Raw genomic sequence first — 22398 nt, forward strand, 5'->3', positions numbered from 1 at the left:
TCTGAAAAAACACTTTTGGTTTAATGAAGTGCATAACAAGGAACACAAAATTCTAGTTCATGACACAGGATGAATTTGGGCTTTATTACTTCAGTGAATTCAGCACAAAGAACTGCTCAAGCATCTGTCCTTACGGGAGCAGAAGAAAAGGTCACAAAACCTGGAAAAACCAGAAGGCTTCAAGAACTTCCCCCAAGCACTTTTCCTACTCAAACGTGGTACTCTGAAGTATGTGCACCTCCTAAATAAAAGCCTTTCACAATTAACATACACTGCCCTTACTCTCACACTTTCCATAGGCCAAGGCATTGAACTTCTTAAGAACATCTATTACCTTGAGGGTATTCCTAGCAAGTAGTCACAACAAGGTAATGCAATGTATGAACTTTCATATTCAGGTAGTTTTTTTGTGAGAAACATTTCTGTCTTGCATAAACACAAGGCAGTTAAAGAATTTGCTAGTCCTCAAAAAGATCCCGAAGCAGTTTGACTGGTATTGATGTACTACAGCTACCCTATTAAATATATTCTGAAAAATATTCAGTAAGACAATTATGCAATGAAATTAGCATTTATATGGTTCCTTTCATCTACAAAGGAGTCCAAGTCCCATTTATTTGTAAGCATACGTAATATCACTGCTGAAGTGCAGCCAATTCTACAGCAAAAGTATCAAACACTCTGTACCAGTGCATGACATGCATTATATGAAGATATTTAAAAAGCAGATAGATGACAATACCCAATTATCCAGATTAAAGTACTGAACACACACTAATACAGGGAGAGACTTTTGTCTATCTACCTGCTCAGTTCATTGCAGCAGGACTTTTAGCCTCCTGATAATAGGTTTGCTTTTCTTACATACCTTTCTTGGCCAAGCAATGTAACTCATGGACTACACACTGGATGCCCACAGACCTGTCAAAAGCCAGTGCTTGCTTCATGAACAAATCAACCAACAAAGCAGTCCTTCTTCAGAATCTTCAGAAGCTGCTACTAAGCAAGTCTCATCCCTGTACCCTGAGATGCAGACTTTTAATTGGCTTAGCCTTGTGTCGAAGATGACTGATAGTAGATTTAGTACAGAAAAATAAAACTGGTGTCTCCCAGCAGAAAGAATGATTGAGAACAAATTATCAAGTTGGAAAAGTCTATGACCAATGAGTTCTGTAAAAGCCGACACAAAACTCCACAACAAAAAAAAACCCAAACCTCCCCCAAAGCCAAACAGCAACAAAGACAGATCTCTGTGGCCTATACTTGCAATGTTAAAAAAAAGTAAGAGTCATTCTCATATTTCTGATAACAGCTGAAGGTAATAGTACACGGCAGCTGGTCAAAAAGCTCTTCCATTTTTCTCCAACATGCTGACTTAAAACTCAAAGTTTACTCTCATGATTTTCTTAGTGCAAAACTGCAGAAGTTGTTGTACAGTCTGGGCAGTAGCACAGCAGCAGAATTAGAAATTTTATTAATATATTCACTGTCTCCAGAGGGCCACTGTGTGTGTAAGGCTTCTAACATGGATATTATTTTCTAAGGTAAATCCATCAAGAATTAGTAAGACTTATTAGTAAAACTGATGTTATCTCCCAAAGAACTCCCAGACTCCAAAGGTTAGAAGTGTATTCCTGAAATATGTACAATGACCTCATAAATATTAATAGACCCTTCAAATTGGAAAGTACCACCAATTCCAGCTTACGTATAACATTGCAGGACCAAGCAAAACTGAATATAAGGACATTCCTGTAACCACTTACCCTCATAGATGCTAGGATAAAGATGCAGTTTGGAAGTCATATTTGCACGCTTCGAAAGTCCTTAAAGAATGCTTGGGGAACACATTTCCACACTCATAACAGATTCAGCCTAGTAGGATGAGTTTAATTTTCCTAAAATGCACTACAGCTCAAGAATAAGATTTACCTAGATAACAAACCACTTTTTTCCTTTTAATTGCATCAAATAACCAGTCACATCCCCACTGATCTTCAAATTTCTATCAGCAAGAGATTTATCTTGTGCAGTTTTTTTCCCCTGCAATTTTCTTTAAAAAAGCTATTTCACAACAGCAAAGCTTTCATGCCTATCCTGTGCATTTTGTTGACTGCTAGTTAACTACCCATCGGTACGTGCACTTCGCATCAGTGGCAAGTGGGAAATGTTGCACCACTTCTGGTTGAGCTTGGAGCTGGTTGCAGCAGGTGGCTGCAGTGCTTCAGACAAAAATCTGGATCACAGATCTGAGACATGTCTCAGTAGAATACAGAAATTACCTTTCAAATAGGAGTACGCTCCCCTTCCTCCATGCTATAGTAATACTGTAAAGCACTGCTGCATTCAGTGATGAATGCATTCTTGAAAACAGTTCATAGAATGGCTCAGTATTAAGCCTTGAATCCATTCCTCACAGTTGAAAAAGAGCTGATTTTATCACAACACTACCCAAACTGACCAGAGGATGTCACCTTTGAAATGTAAAGAATTGAGGTACCTTTGCCCAAGCTCTGCCTTTCTGTTTGAAGCTCCAGGCACAAGCAGCCACTGCTGTGAGGAGACACTGGAAAACTGGGTCTTCCAGGCAGTGTCTGGAGCTGGTGGTATTCAGCCAACAAACACTATAATATCACCTTTTATCGTCAAGATTTGGGCTACAGATTAGTCTGTCCCAGTTGCCCCAGCAATACTGCTTGTCTACTGAAGCCTTCAGCTTATACTTTGGGCTATCCCTGTGCCCTAGCCAAGACCTTCAAAATATTCACAATACAAGCTGTCAGGAGTGCTACGTTTCCTTGTCACTTTCTAAGTATGACTGATTTGCTAAGATCAAGGCTAAATTCATGATCAGCAGCAAGGGCACCTAACATGAATTATACAGCTGGCTTTCCTTCCTAGTCTCACGAATACTCTAAAGAATATGCTTTCCCTGCATATATTTCTGTTTTTTATATCCACATCATATTCAATTCTATCAGCAGTTTTCTGGAACTGACTAGAAAGTGAAAAGTGACTGTCAATGTGGAGGAGGCACAAGACCTAGAGAGTGCCAGATTTTGGGAGGTGGCAGGAGTCCCCCTTCAGGATACAGCCCAAAGCTGAAGGTGTGAAACGAGAGCCAGAGATGAACAATGAGCAGAAAAATCCAGTCAGCATCCTCAGCAGGGAAAAGACAACGCCTCAAACACAGCAAATAAAGCAATAAATCCCACAGAGTAATCTGCCACCCTGAAAGCACAGTGCATACACGGTCTTAAGAGTTTTTTGCCCAAGGGAAGGAGATACAGGAGTTTCAGTGTCAGCTCACGTCTCAGGTTCACTTCTAAAGATTTCTTTAAGTTGGTCACTCAATTTACTGGTAAGCTCTAAGATTTGATAATACAGTAAAGCTGCCCAGTACTTTTCCTCTGAAAAAGAATTAGATAACATTTCAGATGCTGATGTACTGTGTATGACTCACGTCAACACAGAGATAACCAGTGATAATGAAGAGAGATTCTCCCTTAGCCGTTTCCATAGAAGTTTATAAACTTCACTACAGACAGTTTTAGAAATGGTCAGGCTTATCTAAAGCTTCCTCATTCTGTGAGTTCTACGTAGACTACGTGGGCTATTATTCTTCCAGTGTGACATAAAAAGGTTTATGAGTGCGCATCAGAAGAAAAAACATTAACTAAAATATTTAAAGTTTAATGTGACCATTATTTCCATTTTAACCAAATTATAGCACAGATATAAGGAAGAGGGAAAAAAAAAGGTAACTTAACCACTGTGCCCCTACTAATGGAAGCTGAATGAGTTGTGCTAATAGAGGAGTAGTATGAAGGGCTTCCATGGCCCCAGTATTAATCATCTGCATCAACACAATCCCTATCAATGAGCAGCATTTGCATACATAGACCAAAAAGGTTGACAACACTCCCCTTTCTGGAGAACTGTGAGATCTTGCTTCACCTTGGATGCACAGATGATACTGCCATCTACACGTCTGGTAAGAGTAACTGGTTAAAGCTTGCAGAATTAGCCATACCAGCAGGTAAAACTAACTTCCCACTGAATGCATGCTGCATGTAAACTGCAACACTGAGAGATCCCCTGCCAGCATGCAAAATGGTGCTTCCTATAAACCTTCACACTATTCTTACACTACCCTGAGCAGCTTTGGACTGATCATGTCCTTTGCTTCCTAAAAGCTGCTCCAGGGCTGCTTTACGGTAGGCAGAAGGTATGCCAGTGACAGTTTCCACTTGGAAATAAAGCATCAGGTATATCAGATAAGTGTTCAAACCAAACACAAGATTTAGACCACGCTTTCAGATTTAAGGAAAAGTGTAGTCTTTAAATTACTGCTCCGGAATTTACTGGCTGAAAATGAAAGACCCTATGGCATCCCATCAAAGAGTTACATAACTCAGAAGCATTTTCTTTGCTCAGTGTTGCCTGTGCAAAGATATATTTAAGTAATAAAACACACTTCCAATACTAACCCTCCGATACAGGCTCTGTGATGACAGATTTCAGTTTTGAAAACAATGATGTCTCTGTACAGGCTAGCTTTCCCCTTCCATTTTCATCAGTGGCTTTTTTGCTGGGTGTTTTCTACCGTTTATTTGTTCATTTGAACTGAAAGGCATTTGGTGCTAACTTCAGAAGATTTCAGTTATGATGAACATCCTATGATCACGGGTCTGGTATCCTGCACAAACACACCATATTCCCAGCTAATGCAGTGCATCAGCTGAAACAGCTTCTCACTTCAGTCCCCCTGCAATTTAACTCTGCTACATATGAATGGTAAACGTCTTCAATCTTTCGAGCCTCTGACTGTAACTTAGAGCATTTAGCCCCCTGGGCAGCAGGTGCCTCTGACTTACCTCTCTTGAAACGTTAAACTAGACTAAAATAAAAACGTCTGGCCAGAAGTCCCCATTTGTGTGTGAAAGGCAAGATATTCCTGTAATAACTTGAGAATCTGAAGCTAAAAGGGAAAAAGCCCATTAACAGGTTGAAGCCTCGATCTACAGGAAGCTTTTAGTACTTTGTCTACTCAAGTATGTATTTAATAAAACAGGTTTGCCCTTCCCTCTCCCCCTCCCACCAGTACATCCACAATCCCCAGTAAGAAGCCCTTCAAATGAAATTATTTTGCACTTTTCATTGATTTCAGTTTCATGACTTCAGATATTCTGCTTGAAATTTATTAATTGTCCATGTTTTGTTTTTCCCTCGCAATGACGTAATTTCCACAGATAATTAATTCCATTGACTAACTTTATTTGTTACTCTTAGAGAATGTTATTTCTGAGGCAACAAAGAGAAGTAATAACAATTTATGCCACTTTTGTGACCTTTCATTTACAGCTCTATTCTAGTTAGGTCAAAATAAAAAGGTTACTCATAAAAATAGAGAGGCTCTTGATTATAATCTGTGTCAAGATGTCTTAAAAGGATTATTGATGCACTGAATCTTAATCAAGGGGTAAAGATGAAGTGTGCTTTAAGCCACATCTAAATAGTAGTAAAGGTTTGGGACAATTTATATGCTTCCTTTTAATATCCTATTTACTTCACTGGAGTTGAATCTCATTCCCGTGTGCTATTGCTAGCTATTAAAAAACCACCTCTATCCTCAGCTTTATCTTCAGGTTTTATCACAGCTACACTCTGAATGATACCAAAAAGTAAAATTATGCCACACATTTGAGACAACCAGATGTTGCAAACCCATTCACAGCCATACAGGGACTGTGTAGAAGCCACATGAAGGGTCACGTTGAGCCTCTTCTTTGCCTGGTAAATACCAGTGAAAGTAATGGAGCAAAGACATCGAAAATAGGAATTATGGGAGCCAGTATTTCACACAAAACATGGCCAGTTTTCATGAACTGTGGGTGTACAGCCGCAGGCAGACAACAATAGGACAAAATTCCCTGCCCAAGTCCCATTAGTGGTTCCAGTCCATCTCCACAGTGCTCAGGTGTGGCTGGATGTGAGCTGTGGAAGGGACAGGATCAGAGGACTTGCACGATGCTGCCATGCACTGCCCAAGGATGTGCCACCTATCAGCAGAGGTCCCACAAGGCAAACTCCGGGAGGTGGGCACAACCCACATTTGAACAGCATCCTTCAACATTTTCTTGTCTTTCCCATCCTGGACAGAAAGTGGATGGGAAAGCTTGTGTAACAGCAAGTGCCATCCCTCCTCTGAAAGCCTCTACTTCTCTATTATTAATTCCTTGCATTTTAGAACTCACTCTCATTAATGAAATGCAAATGAACAGAAAGCTCTGTCTAGACACTGACTGAAGAAAAATATCTCCATTCAACTTCTGAAGTTTTTAAAAGGCTTTTTACCTTGTCTGTGTTAACCAAGGAAACTTGTCTTTAAAAGACATTTCGGCACTCTCTCCCCCTCAAATTGCTCATTTTTAAAAACTCTTTTCTTGACCTGAGAATGCAGGTGCCTAAGTCTTTTGAGATGCCTGCTCCATCAGCCTGCAGAAATTCCTACTGAGGTCACATAACCAGCATTACTGAAATCTAAACTAGGAAGCTTCCCTTTCTCCTTTATTTCCCCACCTGTTCATTATAATCTACAAGGAAAAAGTGAATAACAGCTATCCAGACCTAAGGTGACCCATTTCACATTCTTTTCTCTATTTAAACAGGTAACAACAGTGGAAGACAAAAGACTGCATTAACAGGAAAATATCCCGCACTGCCATACATCTGGAACAAAATACATCTTTTTCCCTAGGCACAGAAAAAAAATCAATATGAAGTATGTTTGGACCAAAGTCTGCTTTTACTAGGATTACACTGCAACAAAGTAGAGGAAGCTTGTATTTTTGACAAACTGTGATCCTCTCTCCCTACATGTTTATTTGTAGAAGCAACACATTCAAATGAAAGAAGGAGAAGATATCATCGGAGAACTGTCTGAGTTAGATGAAAATAAGAATTAATGGGTATAACTACAAAGAGCTTAAACTATTTTCACTGCTTTTGTCTATTAAGTTCGTCATTGAAGAAAAGCAGGGGGAAGGTAACTAGTCAAGCTCTCCATTTCTGTTTTATTTCATATCTCCTCTCAGCAGATCAGAGGAGCCTGCTTGTATCATCTAATTGACAGTGACTGGGTACAGGTCCAGTAAGTAGAAATTATTCTGCAAGAAATGGAAGTACAGGAGTCCACTCTTCCCTGTGAGTTTGTCCCTTACATCTCCCCATTCAAATCTTAATAGCATCACCACTTTTCTCCCTCCCTTCTGCAGACTAACCCAAAGCCACCTACTTGTCCTTTCCAACCTAGCGTACCTACGAACCTACCCACCACCCACCTCCCAAATCCTTTGCAGTTGATCACAGCAATGGTCAAAAGGTCACCTCCATATCCCTGAACTTCCTGCCATTTCCTGGTCATAATATCAACACAGTTTCTTTTTAACACCAGCTATGCTTAATATGATGCATTTATTTTATGCGTGACTGTTTCAAACTCAGTTTATTTGTATATCTAAACATCACAGGATTTCCAAATGAGAAATTCATTCACGTGTGCACTTTATGCCACGCTGATGACACATTGAGTAACATCAGCCTCAAGATGCATTTTCCTGTCTATACTACAGGGGCACATTTGAGCATGATGCATAATAGGAAGAAAATACACAGAAATCCCATTATTGTTAATGGTGACTATACGAATTGCACCTCCCACATGCTTTAAAAATGATGCCCCACAGAATCACTTTAAATAACCCATATTCTACTCAGCATGAACTTGTTATCTAAAAACTATTCTTTTGCCTGCTCTATATTTTAAAGGGACGAGAGACAGTTCAGAGAAAAAGCCTTGCAGCTTCAGCCTCCCTGAGTTTCAAGCCTTTTCTTATTTCTTTTGCATACTAAAAATATAAAGCAGTCTGTATCATTCAAATAATCTAATTTTCTCATCCACCTTCATTAACATTGCTGGCTGAAGCCAATTACAAATGCCTTAAGGCTCCTAGCCTCACAAGCATTGTGTGACAGGTCAGATTTTATTGTTTGCTCCATCCATCACTACTGACACAGTAATTCAAAGTACACAAGACACAGTCTACATGCTGCTTTCTTCTTTCTCCCTGTGCACCTGCTGCAATTTTAATATAGAAGCTTATTAAGAGGTACAGTCTTCTGTCATTCTGTGCTGGCTTCAACCCCATATTTAAAAAGAAAAAGCCCCAAGTTGTGCTTCTCCTCTAACTACACCTAATGCTCTCTCCTTTGGGGTGAATGTGCTCAAGCAAGTCACTGCTGATGATGTGCTTGAGCAACAAGTACATTTTAGAGTAGCCTAAGGTAATATGGCAATTGAAAAAAAAAATAATGAGAATTCAGCCACAGAACCACTCCCACCAGGAAAGACTGAAAGATCTGGAGAACAAACTGAGGTGTTCACTTTATAAAAGATATAATAATCCAGCATCCTACATCCTAAAGATGGGTACCTAACTTCACTTTTCAAGATGTTAACTTGAATGCAGTTGCATTAAAACATATGTGCTGGTCTAAATTAAGAACACTCCTTAAGAGTTGTTTTTCCAAGGTTTTGGAGCACTGAGCAGCTAACAGTGGGGACGTTACATATTCATGCTTCTAATGATTGGCAGTAGTTATCTTGGTGCTTTAAGAAGAAAAACATTGCTCGTTGCCTTCAATATTGTAGAACCACAGAATAAGCAAGGAGAAACTCAAGATCACATGGTTCAATGAGTTGGCCTTCTTCAACATCAATCAGTCTTTGCTTTGTAAAGAAAGTAATCTAACTGACAGACAGACAAGAATCTAGATTAAAATGTTAGCATACTACAAATTCCAATAACAAAAGCTAGAGATATGGCTTGGTAAAGAGTATTTAGAACATGTATGACTAAAAAAAAAAATAATGCAAAACCCCTCGTATTCCTACACATTATATTCCTCTTCTAAACTGGAATAAGTGACGCACGAACATGAGAAGCCACATCATCATATGGCAGTTCTAATTACTAAACTCTAGGATTATTTATAGGTAAATGAAAATATATCCACTTTAAGGATACTTTTATGCGAATCCTATCAATTGAACTGCAGTACATTTAAGTGAATTCCATAACAGCAGCATAGAATACTCTACAAATGGTGGTTCTTCAGCTTATTTAGAGATTATCCTGTGGGAGCACAGATGAAACTCAAGGCAACAACAACAAAATCCTGCTCTTCCGTAGCATGCACAAAAAAGAGCTCTTTCAGTTACTTTACAGAGTTGTACAAATGTTATCAGAGCCATTTGGGAAACAGGCTTGTAAAGAATTTAAGGCAGTCAAATGTGAGAGAAGCACTGCTACAACATCTGAAGCTTCATCTTTTCCTCTCGTTCAGTGATGGTGTGTGCTTGTTCAGAAATCTGGAGGTTATTCTCTTCTGCACTTATCATCACAGCATTTATAACCCCCCACTGCATTTAAAAAAAATAAAAAACATTGTCCACATATAATTTTAGAGAATTTAGAAATATTCTCCATAAATTAGTTACAAAATAACATGAAAAATGAATTAGTTGATCTCAATTTGCAGAACTGCATGAAAGCTTTTCCCCAACAACTACAGGGACAGCAGCAAGTACAAATCTCTGAAGAAGCACTGTGACCTGAGCCACGGTAATTTCTTACTCATTTATAAATCCTCTAACCTTGCAGTATGACCAAGTAGACTTTACCCTTAAGAACTGCCCTGAGCTCTTAGTTTTCCCTCTAGTTGCTGATTCACTGCAGAAAACTATTTTAGATGTGCTCACAATTCATACTATGCCAGGTGAAGAATTTTGTGAATACATATATTCTTGGGATTTGGTTGGAAAGCTGTCTCAGAAGCAGCCACCATGCACACACCAGTGGTTATGTGAGCCTGGTCGTTCCCAGTAATTATATCAAATTAGATTGCTAGTAAATTCAAAATCTTAAGCCTGACATCACTAAAATACAGAAGCTTCTCTACCTCAACATAAAACTAAGTGGGATTTAAAAGAAAACTCAGGAACTTGCCCAATCACATGGTTATTTGACACAGAAATGCCTTTGATAATAAGCTAAACAATGACCAGTAGCACAGCTGAAGTGAAGAGATTTGTGGCACTGGAACACATCAAATCCATCTATGAACAAGCAGTTAAGACTGGGGACAGTAGCTCAGCTTAGATCCCAGAGCAGGATTTTGTTTGCTTATTTGTGACAACAAATCTGAGCCTACGGGTTTCTAACCTTGGGAGAACAACAGTATTGATAGCAAATAACTATACCAGTTTTATCTTGACAGTATGTGTCAGCAGAAGTCATTTTAAAAGGACAATCATCACTGCAGTTTGCCCCCACGAAAACTTAGGAATAGAGCTGTGCAGGAGTGATTTACTGCACTCTCTCACAAGTGCTCAGCACTCAGGACAAGGATTTCCACAACTAATTCGACACCAGGGAAACTCAGACTAAGAGGTGAAGGGATAAATTTTCCAAGTCACAGATGGTGCTTAAATGCCATCTGCGCCTTTCGAAATCCACCCTTGGGTAAGCTGATGAAAGCCATCCCATCCTTCCACAAGTAAGAATTGAGAGCAGCTACGCCAAATGAACTTTACAGCTGCTGTAGGGACAATACAAGACTCCATGTTTTACCTTCCAAAGGATAAGGTTTGCTATCTAGGACTTGTTTATGCAGTAACAAGTTCACAACACTTTTGGCTCAAGACTCACTGCCCCGGGTCATGGGTAGAGGGATGGTCTACTTTGCTGAGAGTACTGTGTGGATGTGATCTAGACAAGTGAACGATCACCAGAGTCACTCCAGATCAGACAAATTCTAGTGTTCCCAAAGCCCTCCTGAGTTTCTGTTATTTTCAGGAGTAAAGGCAGTTAAACTGAAAGCCTTGCTCCAGATCTTGAGAACCTACAGTATTTTATTAACATGGACCAGATCTATTCCAATTGTGAAAGTGAAAAATACAAGTTATCTCAGCTTCGTAACACAGGTCAGTAGCAGAATTAAGTAGGATTCCAGATCTAACACGCATTCAGGACATGACAGATTCAGGACATTTGGCTAAGCTCTGAACCCAGAGCAAAGAACCATTTCCTACCTTGCATTACTCTGTCTTTCAGAAAGCCAACCAAAAGGGTTAACTTAGAACTTCAACCAATTCCTCACTCAGCTGAGGACCACACAGACCTTACTGCTTGCTAAGACTTGCTGCTCATCTTGTTTTCCATCAGGAACAGCATCAGCTTTGTTCTCAGGAAGGCTGAGGGACAGGCAACCCAGACAACATTTGGGTTATGAAAAGGTCTGACCATACTGCACTATATTAGCTACATCCAGACACTACAAGTGTTCACGTATTGTTCCCCTGAATGCAGGCTCCTCCTAGTTAAACGTAGCAGCTCTCACAATAAACACATTTAACTAATAGTGTCTGGTTATTTTGGCCTTTATTTTGTCTCCCATTTCAAGATTGCTGGAAAATTATTTCTCTTGCACATCTCTTAATATCAAATTTGTTACCTAATGTTATGACAACAGGAGGTGATTTTTCCATTTTCCAACAAAGGCATGATCACAGATTTAATTAGTTTGCAATGATTTAATTAAAATTTGCAGAACAACAATGTACCTAATTAGAAGCATAATAATTATACCAATGTACCTTTCTGTCTTTGAAGGCTACATTAGTCATTGAGGTGGTATGTTTTGTAATTTAAGATCATTCTTATTTTCATTTTCTGATTAGTTAAGTGCAGTCACTGTCATGTTCAGGTAATTGCTTTATTAACTAGCTTAATTAAACTTCCTGTAAAACTGACAGCTACACAGTTATACTTAATGTGTTGCTCACAAAAACATTAACTAATTACACAGTGCTCCTTACTGAGCTTACTTACCCTCACAAGCTTAATCCATTAGTGCCTTAAAGAGCTTTGAATGCTGTGACTGCAATATACTACAGAAATGCTTTATATTGTTGGAGTATTAAACAGAGCTCTTCATATCCAGGGAACAGCAATCTCTTTTCACAAGTTTGTAATAGCAGAGAGGACACATGTACGTAAAAACACTCAAGCAGTAAGCAGACCCATTTTTGCCAAACTTAACACACTGGTAGTTCAAAGTTGACATAAAAAGGATAAGAGTTTTTCTAAATTTCCATGAAGATAAAATCCCACAAGTTCATTAGGCACTAGGATCTATTGGTACAAACTACAAATGAGAACTGAGGCGTTCCAGACTGCATTTTCCACCTGCTTTAAATGTTTGCCATATCCAAACATGGAGATGTCTGACACAACTTAAGAATCACACCTCCCTTAAAACACATTTGCTCTATGGAAAACAAACCAACAAGAATAAACACAGACTTTAACTCCCTTCAACTTCTGCACTTTACGAAGCTGATAAAGTAACACATATCAACAAGTTTTGAAACACTTCAGAAAAGGAACCAGATTTAATACCTAAATGATGCAGAGACTTTGAAGCAGTACAACTCCTGTGTAAGAAAATAAAATAAATTGCTTTTAATGAAAAAACAATTATTTTAATAACACCTAAGAAAATCTGCCATGCTGGTGGATGCTTGAACCCAATGCTAATACAGAATGTTTATATCAGTGAGGAATGTGATTCCATTTCATGCTTTTCATATGCACTATCAGCTGCTGAACATCTCTAGTGACAACCAGCAGCAACACCACATCCCAGGAATGAGGTTCAAAAGTAAGACACTGTTGGTCCTATAACATTTCCCTTGCTGCTACGGGAATAGCTGCCTTCAAAAAATCCTAATCCCTTCAGTTAAGGGAGATAGGCACAGATAGTCCCCTGAATCATTTGTGTTGTAATTAACGTGAGTAAAATACTTTCTTCTAGAACACCATCTCCAGAGAAACCACTAGAACAGGGTGTGACAGCCTAAAGATTAGCTGACAGTGCAAACAGAATGACAATGCCCTTACTGTGTTGCCATACAGTCTGTTATGACTGGAAGATTTTACTGTCCAGTCAGGAATGACTAAAACACTCTTTAGAAGAATAACAAAAATGCATTCTAGGTTCCTTCCCTGGAACTGAATCCTTAATGATATCTTGAAGTTTCCATGAAAAATGAAACAAATTAAACCAGCAGTCCTCTACCTTCCACGTTTCATCAAAGATCATTCTGGATCAAACTCTGCAGCCAAAAAATTTGCTTTAAAGGTCTGAAATTAAGCTTTGAAGAAACAAATCATATGATAAATAAGAGTAAAAAAAAAGACTGGGCAGCGATGAAGGCAAGATGCACAGAAATGACTTCAATAGGATGACTAGGTACACAGACAAATCTATAGGGAATAGCCTTCACTATCTTGTATTCTCAAAAGTCCAGAGGTAAAAAGGTGATTCCAAAACAAGCTCAATTTTAATCCTTAATGCCAATTTTGCAGTACTATATTAAACATTCGAGAGTATTAAAGAATAGTTTATTTAACAGGCAACTTAGTGTATGCTGTATGTGCAAGAAAATTTCTGCTGATTTGCTCCTTTGGCTATGCAAATCCTTTGGCCAGAACAGGGCAGGCTTAAATGAATTAGCAGTGGCAGCATTTTAATATCTGCATCTGTTAATGGAAGAAGCAGTCAAGCTGCCCAACTGAGAAGAGAAAGGAGTATAACAGTGCTGATGACATCAGACCTGAGTCACAGCAGACAACACTCCCCTCTTGATCTTTTAGTTTCCCTGGGTGTTTCAGAGGCTTTGTTTGGGTTTTAAAGGGAAGTTCTACTGACTGTCAATTTTACCTTGAATGCTGGAAGAGAAGAAAACTTTAGAGGCACTCCCTAAACATGACTTCCAATGCCTGAAGCAGTTTTTATGGAATGTGCACCCAAGACATGGAAGGCTTTATTTGATAATAAGAGATCTGGACTGCTGAATGACTGTGAAGACAGCTTCTTTTATTGAATCAAGCCCTAAGGTGATCATATTTTTAGTATAACAATGAGCCAATTTATCCCTGCTGGGTTATGAGAATTTTCTTTTTTATGGTACCATATACACTGCATCTGGCACACAAGAGTACTAAAGGAGATGTAAACAAATTGCTATATGTTAACAACACAGTCTGAGAAACAAGCAAATAAAGCCAAGAAAAACCACCCATCACAGAACAATGACACTACCACGTTGTTTTAACATTTGAGGACCAAATTTATAAACGAGAACTACTCTGAATCCTTTTTGAGTGAGTAAGAAATTTTGCTCAAATTTCTTTTGCATTATCAGCACTGGAAACATTCTACTTCATGAGCAAGAACAAGCTATTTCGAGAAACATGAATCATGACAGCCATAAAATGCCTGTGTGTCATCCCAACCTGACGTTCGTAAGATATGCAAAAATGTCAATTTATCAGCACTATTTAAACAGGAAAGAGCTGAAGCAGACTCTAATGCTGCCTACTAGCTACAACTATTACATCTTTATATTCCAGTCTGGACAGCCACAGCTCAAAGGTTTGTAGGGCACAAGCAGTACTTACCTTGGTAGTGTATGTATGCCCATCAGAGCCACAGACAGGGCTGGCATGCATGCTGGGGCACGGCTTGCATTTCACTATGTTAGCTGGTCCTGCCCAGTGCTTCTGGCCCAAGTTCCCTTTCTTTTGTCGAATGCTGTAAAGCAAGAGACATCAGGTTGTTTGTTTGTTGTTTTTAACATGCCTGTGTGAAACGGAAGAATGAAAGCTTCTCTGAATAAAGCACAGCCTGGTTTTCACCACAGTAATCATTTAAACAAGTTAAATTAAACACTGCTCTTAACAATGCTTCTAAAATATGGCATATTTCTTGCAGACAGCCTGAAAGTCATAAATTGTTATGCACTATTAGACTAACAGTGTTTGGCAGCTTCATTTTGAATTATATCTGCAAACAATTTCACTTAAGCATTGTTAAACCACGCCACGTTCCCCATGAACCAAGCAAGCAGAACTGCTAAAGCAGGTTGCATTTCCATTGAGTTGCCAAATTCAAGCCTGTACAGCCAGTCAGCTCCACAGACACCCAACACTTCTTTCCAGGAGGAAGATATTTCTAGCATTCATGAAAAGAAATTGTTAAGGTTAAGTTCAGATTAAAAGCAGGTAGGAGCAATTTAGGAGCAAAACTGTTACAGAAATATTACATTATGGTTATAAAAATGCACAGATCAAACAACTGTGTACAATGCACTAGCATGCTTAATATTCCAACTTCTGTACAGCTGCTATTCTCAGATCAATGACAGTGCCACCAGGAACAATAGAGAGTGACAGAGGGCATCTCCAATTCTACACGTACATTTGCACACAGTCTACTTGAATATTACATTAAAAATGAGTATGAGACACATCTGCTCCAAAAACTTATTGCAAACCATGTGCAATTGATTCTGATTAATGGCTCTTTTTCCTTTATTAATGAACTACTCGGCTGATGCAACATTTACTAATTATCATCAATACACTGTTGTAAGCTGATAAAAAGTTTCCTTTATAAAGCAGTCAGAATTACAATACAGATTTGTTTTGGCCATGTGCACTTGTCTTTCACTTGAAAAGATTTACAAGGAAAGGGAAAGCACTGCATCAACTTTGCAGGAGACTTAAGAATAATAACTGCTATCTGTTCCCATACTATAGTTAAAAAAACAACGAACTGATACAAAGATTCAGCTAGAAATCTATTTCAATGCACCACTGAATAACCTTATCACAGCTTTAGAAAAATATATACAGATATTTTAAAGCAATTTCACTACAGCTTGCAATTTGCAAGACAATACTGTCTGATGTAATGACACATTCAGTTGCTGAAATAATAAAAATTCTACTCTTTCATCTCGGTTCAAGTTTTCTCCTAGTCTAACCTTTGTCACAGTGATGACTAGTTCTGTAAAGAAGATTATGCCCACAGGAGGAATCCAATCATGATATCACAAACTACGAAAATAGAAGCAAAGTATTAAAGACTAAATTCCCTTGTTATTTTGAAGAAGTTTTCTTAATCCACAGAGCAGCATCCCTCCTTCAGATGCATTCTGCCTTGCTAAGTTAGCGCACAACATGCTGAACACCACAGATATGGGGTTGCTTAGCTCTAAAACCAGACAACTCTGCAGATATGTTCACTGTGGTGTTGGGGCTGTACAAACCACTTCATTTTTCTATCAGTACTTTTAACTTCTCCATAGTCCCTTTGCCTCCAGCACTGCTTTTTACTATGAGCCAAAATGTTTTGATGTAAGGAACACTGATGAGTGGCCAGTGTAGACAGAAGACACAAAAGGTGCTGCTCTCCCTTTTGAGGCAACAAAAGGATGCATTATGGTCCAAAGCAGTTCTACCTTCACAACCCTTGATTGCCATAATCTCAAAAGAAGAAATCTTGTCTTTATGTAAAATTGTCCAAAAAGGAAGTACTAGGTTACAAAAAAAACAGGTAAGAAATCTAAACCTGAAACATATGTGTAACACTGTAATGCTATAACATGATGGAAAGTACAGTGATGGCAGGATGGCACAATCCTAGGCTGCAGCAAATGAGGACAAGCCCAAATGCAGCAGCCACAGACAGAAGAGAAACTACTTAGCCTTGGAAAGCCTCTAGTAGTCAGGGATCTCCAGCAAGATCCCCTCGTGTCCACTGCCAACCCTTAAATGAGGTCTGGGAAGGGGTGGATTCTGGCTCCATCCCCTCAGGTCACCCAAGAGCATTGCATGCACCTGAGCTCCCCTGGGCTGGTCCTGCCTTCCAGTCAGGTGCTCAGTCATTGCTTCAGGCCATGATTTAGCATTTCCACTACAATCTCATACAGCACCACTGTCAAAGCCATTAACCACAAAACATTCAGGATGAAGATGAGTGACTGAGCTAACAAGCGCCTCATCAAAATTAAGTGTAGACTGAAGTTCTTAACTGGACTGATGTCACTCAAAGCCTCGAGGATTTGTGATTTGTTAGACAAGCCTAAAATACATCACAGAGCATTTGTGGACCAAGATGTATCCATCATACCCTTCAAAGAAATCTCTGCTCCAGGAACACTCTGCTCAGCCTGTCCTGCACAGACCTACAGCCTCCAATTCTCTGCTCCTGCTTTTGCCACTTCAGCCTTGGTACTACAAAGCCATTGTTTACTGCAAAATTTTTAGAAAGCCGGTCATGTTTTCTACTCCTCCATCCTCACTTAAAATAATAAAGGAAAAGTAATTAAAAGCTGACCAATTCATGTTGTTTCAGCATATAATGAAGTCTGACCTCCTCCACCACTTCAGTGAGAATAAAGAGAACAAACCCGGCCTGGGGGCTAAGCTCTATTCCTGCTGCAGCTGCCTTGAAGTCAATGATGAGCCATGCAAATGAGAGCTGAGCCTCCCCACATTCCCTAACTACAATGGTTTCACCTGGACTTGAGGTGTTTCATTTACAGACCTGGAAGGAACAGCACTGCTCCTCCCCTTTTCATCATCAGAATCTTCTTTTGATGTTAAGAGGAAACTTATTCTCTCAAAACAGAGCAGTACTTAATAACAAGAATCCACAGCGGAGTCTGCCCCAAAGTATTTTGTTCTTTCCAAAGGAAAATGCAAGTTAGCAACTTTAGAAGCAAGGGATTACTGCAAGAAACCTGCAGTGATTGCTAACATCTGGGTTTGTGATTTAGTTGGCAGTGCAGTCCAGTGGCCATTTTGGTTTCAAAAGTAAAATCATTATTTTAAAGCCACAGTTCTGCCAAAAACATTAGCACTAAACATCACTGTATTTGAAGAAAGACATAAACTGCTGCTTTTTTCAGCTTGGTTGGGTAAGCAATAGTTGAAAATTTTCAGTGGATGCCCAGATCCCTCTTCAACGCCAAAAACACAGGTAAGCATTGATTTCCAAGAAATAGCCACTTCTTTTTCCCAAAAGTAAACCTGTTTGTTTTTCCTAAAATGACATTGTGAGAGGTGGGATAAGACTTCTGGAAGCTGTTCAAGCCTATAACCTCTAACAACACATCACACAGCCAAACAAACAAATTAAAAACTAGATGGTAGCTGCCACAAGCAGACAGCCTGCAAATCCCTTCTCAATGGAAGGGCACATTCACACACTCCGGGAGCACGTTTTGCTATGCTAATCATTTTAATCATCTTGTTTCAGAGTAAATAGTCAGGGGCAAGGAAGGCCAACACAAATTAAACAAATTAAAGTGGGTTTTTTTTGTTTTTTTTGTTCCCCCCCCCCCCCCCGGACAACTTAACCAACTTTAATCCTGCTTCAAGACTGAGAATTGAAAGGATCTACAACAAATCACTGGAAGGCAACCATTAAGCAGAGAGAACAAATCAGGGGCAAAATCCACCATGTTTATAACAAGAAAACGAAACGTCTCTCATATTTTAGAAGACAGACATGAGTATCTTGCCCTTAATACAAACAGAAGAACACTGTCTGCCTTCACTTTTCAGGCTGATGAACTGAAAAACGTAAGATTTAAGGAGCAGTTAAGTTTTACAGAACTCAGTACCTAAAAATTTTACTGCATAAAGAATTTTCAGCATCTGAAAACACTCATGCTTCGACACAGGGAGAACACAGAGTGACTCAGCTTCATTACTCGCTATACAGACATAGCACTTACCACATGCTGTGAAAACATGGGGCAACCACATCTGTTTTGCTCACGCAGGAAGATAAAGCACGCAGCAAGATTTCTAGACATCATCATTCCACCCCACGCAAGCACACTGTTCAGTTTTCCTCTAAGCCACAGACCCTACCCTCCAACACACATCTTTCAAGCTTCTGCTGTAGAAAAGACCAGAATCTCAGGAAAGATGACTCCACCCCGAGTTTATTGCTTCCAGGTGTGCCTGGGGAAGCCAAGCCCCAGTCAGTGCAGGATGGTGCAGCTGGCAGCCCTGCTAATCCCAGAGCCCTGTCCCACCTGGCAGGTGGCACCAGCTCCTGCTGCTGGGACAGTCTGCTGGCAGGGTTTGAACCCTGCCTTCAGCTGAAGGCTGTGTAACTGAATGAACACAACACTGCACTTGGGGTTACAGTTTTTACAGTAGTAGTAATAATTTTAAAAGTGTAATTCCTGACCAACAGCGCTGCTTGTAGTTCTCATTTTTGCCTATATTCAGTCTATGTGTGTATATATAGGAAAAACCCACGGCCCGGCCATGACCCAAATGGAGGCCCTTGCTCAAAAATGACATTTTGTGCAAAAACCAGTTTTCTAAGAGAGCCTGTTTTCAGTCAGGAAATATTTCACATTTTACTATAAATCAGTTTGCATTTATTTACATTTACTTTTGCATTTTAGACAGGTCCCAGAACCATGAACACTTTCAAATTTATTTGCCTTGAAATGTCCTGGGAAAATTTCAAAACTTTTTGAAGCAAAAAGAGGGAATATTTTATCTTTTAAGGCCATACTCAGCCTCGTGTTCATTTGACCAACAAAAAGCATCAAGACTGCAGTATGGCTGAGCAAAAGACCTAAGAAGGATATGCAGATTTTAACCAAAGCTTTCAGATTATTGCACAAAGTTCATCTTCTTACCATTTACTGAACTAAATGATAGACTTGAATTCGTTTATTTGAGAAGACAATGATGTCTTAGCCCTGTTCTGTACCTCATCTCTTCTGTTTATGAAGAATAAGCAAAGCTTTGGTGAATATTGGACGACATAACTCCACAATGTACAAAAAAAAGGGGTCAGAAGTAGTGCCTTTTAAATTTGAAACAGATATATTTAGGATATCAGTTTTTAATTTTGAGACAAGAGCTTTTAAGGGAAAAACAGACTGTGTTTTAGTAGCTGCATATTTTAGCCACATGAGCTAATGACTGTAAGTCAGAAGAAAATCAGAAATTTTAAGATGGCAAAGTATATCAATTTTTTTGCTTCAATAAATGTGTCATTTCACTGCCAGCTAAAAACAGCCAAAATATCAACAGATTATACAAGCAAGACCGATTCTGTGCTTTTATGTAATTACATTTGATCTTCCAAGTGCAAATTCAATTCCAGCTGTCAATGAACTTTAATATTAATAAAGAAATAAAATGCACTAGATTTCATGCTTTCCATCCAGAATGTCTGACACCGTTGTAGCTATACTTCTTCTCTCATGTTTTTCATACAAATATTAAGTTTAAAATTAAAACTTACTTACAAAATCTACAAAATTTACCTTTTTTATTCCCAAATGTGCAGCATTAAGTTTATGCTTCTCTTGTTCAAAACTGGTTATTCCCAAAGGCATGTACAACACATTAGCAGGTAAAACAGTGATGATTTTCATCCACTTATAAAGCAGGCTCCTTTGAGCATGGGCTAGCTGGGTTTTATTTTGAAAGCACTGCCAAAGTTTTGGGAAGAATGAGACAGTAGGTAAAAATTTCTTCCTTTGGACTTTAGGTTGTACTTAGTAATTTTATTGGACAAGAAAAAGACACTTCTTTACACAAAGGAGTTTTTGTTAAATGAATTTTCAAAGGTCAAATGCAAATAACAGTGTAAAATTCCCCAGGAAAAAGTAAACAAGTTACACAATTTCTTCTAACAGAAAGGGTCAGGTAAATGAAACAGAGAGATTTGTACTGTCTCTTCTGGTTCCTGAAGTCACTGTTTCAGAGATGCTACACAAGCAAAGAATTTGACTCAGTACAATGTCCGAATTACAACACTCACCTCTCTGTGTTTCTGCTTCCTACAATAATACAGCTAATTACTTCTGTTCCTATCTGAATAATACTGAGCTGGTCCAGATTTTTTTAATTATTAGAAAATAAGAATAGAAAATTTATTAGAAAATACCAACTGGACAAAACCCAATTATATCATGGTGATTAACTGGAATTACTGAATACTTCATGACACTGCCACTGGATGTCTACATGGTGTGCCAGTTTATCATAAATGCAACGCAGCCATAGTCAAGATTCCACATACAACCTTAACGTTGTGTAACCAGAAGTTATGGCTGTGGAGACAGTTCTCAAAATTTAGATTCTCTTCATTCATCTTTCTTTCTTTTCAGACCTCCTCTCAAGCCGATGGCATTCATGCCACACAATGATGCCATGCATCACATTCAACCACGTACTGTAATAAGATTGAAAACTTCAGTGCCAAGTATTTGGGCTTTCTGAGAAGCTGAAAGAACCTCTAACAGCACACTCACATGGTTTCTTGAAACTGGAGCAAAGAGTTTAAAATGATCTGCCTGTAGCTTCCCTATGCCTTGTGAACAGTTGGTTCTTGTCTCCCTGAAGGAAGTTTGTCACAGTGAAGATAAACCCTGTAGTGTCTGGCTGTTTCTATCCTTCCTTTGTATAAGCTGTTTCTCTTGTTCTTAAGGAAAGGAGTGACAGAGCTGAAATTTGCTAGTTTATATGGCAATGCTCTCTCTTCCCTCTTTGTATCATTTCTGTGTTCTGTTTATTGGAGCTAAGAGTTTGGCCTCATTTCTGCATCCTTTAATATTTTTTTACAAGATCTGTGTATACCCTGGGCCACAACCAAATTCCCCTTCTATTCAAGATATGCAAATAAAGCAAACTACACACGTTACCCTAAAAAAAAATGACACAAAGCGATTGAATTAGATGTAATCTCCTTATTCAATACAAACACTGTAAAACGAGGAAGGACATATGCATATAGTCATTTTTCTACCTGGCACTTACACCTCTACATGGAAAAAAATGCAACATATAGGACTGCCTTGGCTTTTCACTGTCATCTTGTTGGACTTAGAGGCTACTGCTTTCCTTGATTTTATCATTCAGAGAAATAATTTCTATCTGATTGTACTAAGGCTCTTGATTACTTTTCTGTGCTGCCTTTGTATCTCCCAGACATGGGCGTTTCTTTGGTAGATGTGTGAAGATTCTTAATAGGCTGGTGGTGACTGGGTGCCTTTCTATCAAAGCAGAATAAGGTTTACATGAAAATTTCTCCTGAATCTGCCCATTGCTAGTGAGCACCAGTACCCCTAGGACTTTCTCAGACAGCAGGCTGCACTTGGAAAATAGAATTGGAGATGAAAAGTTTAGGGAAGAGTAAAAAAGGAAAATCCCATCTGTTGAGGTCAAAGTGTATCTGTAGGTGAAGCATCATTCTAATGAAATGCAAACCAGGTATTTCCAGAGGAAGAAGAAGAATCCAAGAAGATATAAGGAACAGTCAAGCCTCTAATTCTAACCATGAGAAAGAAAGCAGTATAACAAAGCACAGGGGAAGCTATGCACTGGGAGGAACATTTCAGCTAGATATAGGGAGGGATGACCATTTTGCTATAGGAAGACA

General features: G+C 39.0%; 2 protein-coding genes across 2 annotated transcripts in view; one reads left to right on the forward strand and one right to left on the reverse strand.

The window, feature by feature from the left end:
* KLHL3 (kelch like family member 3) overlaps positions 1-22398 on the forward strand; it is a 261783-nt gene that overhangs the window by 171689 nt on the left and 67696 nt on the right. The gene's annotated exons all lie outside the window — the stretch shown is intronic.
* Positions 1-22398, reverse strand: part of SPOCK1 (SPARC (osteonectin), cwcv and kazal like domains proteoglycan 1) — a 174991-nt gene that overhangs the window by 67961 nt on the left and 84632 nt on the right. The window contains exon 5 of the mRNA XM_065735074.1: positions 14589-14721. Within this exon, the coding sequence (XP_065591146.1) occupies positions 14589-14721 (133 nt within the window). The remainder of the gene's footprint in view (positions 1-14588; positions 14722-22398) is intronic.

Source organism: Cyrtonyx montezumae, unplaced genomic scaffold (genome assembly GCF_038088225.1).
Source record: "Cyrtonyx montezumae isolate F1298 unplaced genomic scaffold, pur_monq_1.0 scaffold_18, whole genome shotgun sequence".
Lineage (NCBI taxonomy): Eukaryota > Metazoa > Chordata > Aves > Galliformes > Odontophoridae > Cyrtonyx > Cyrtonyx montezumae.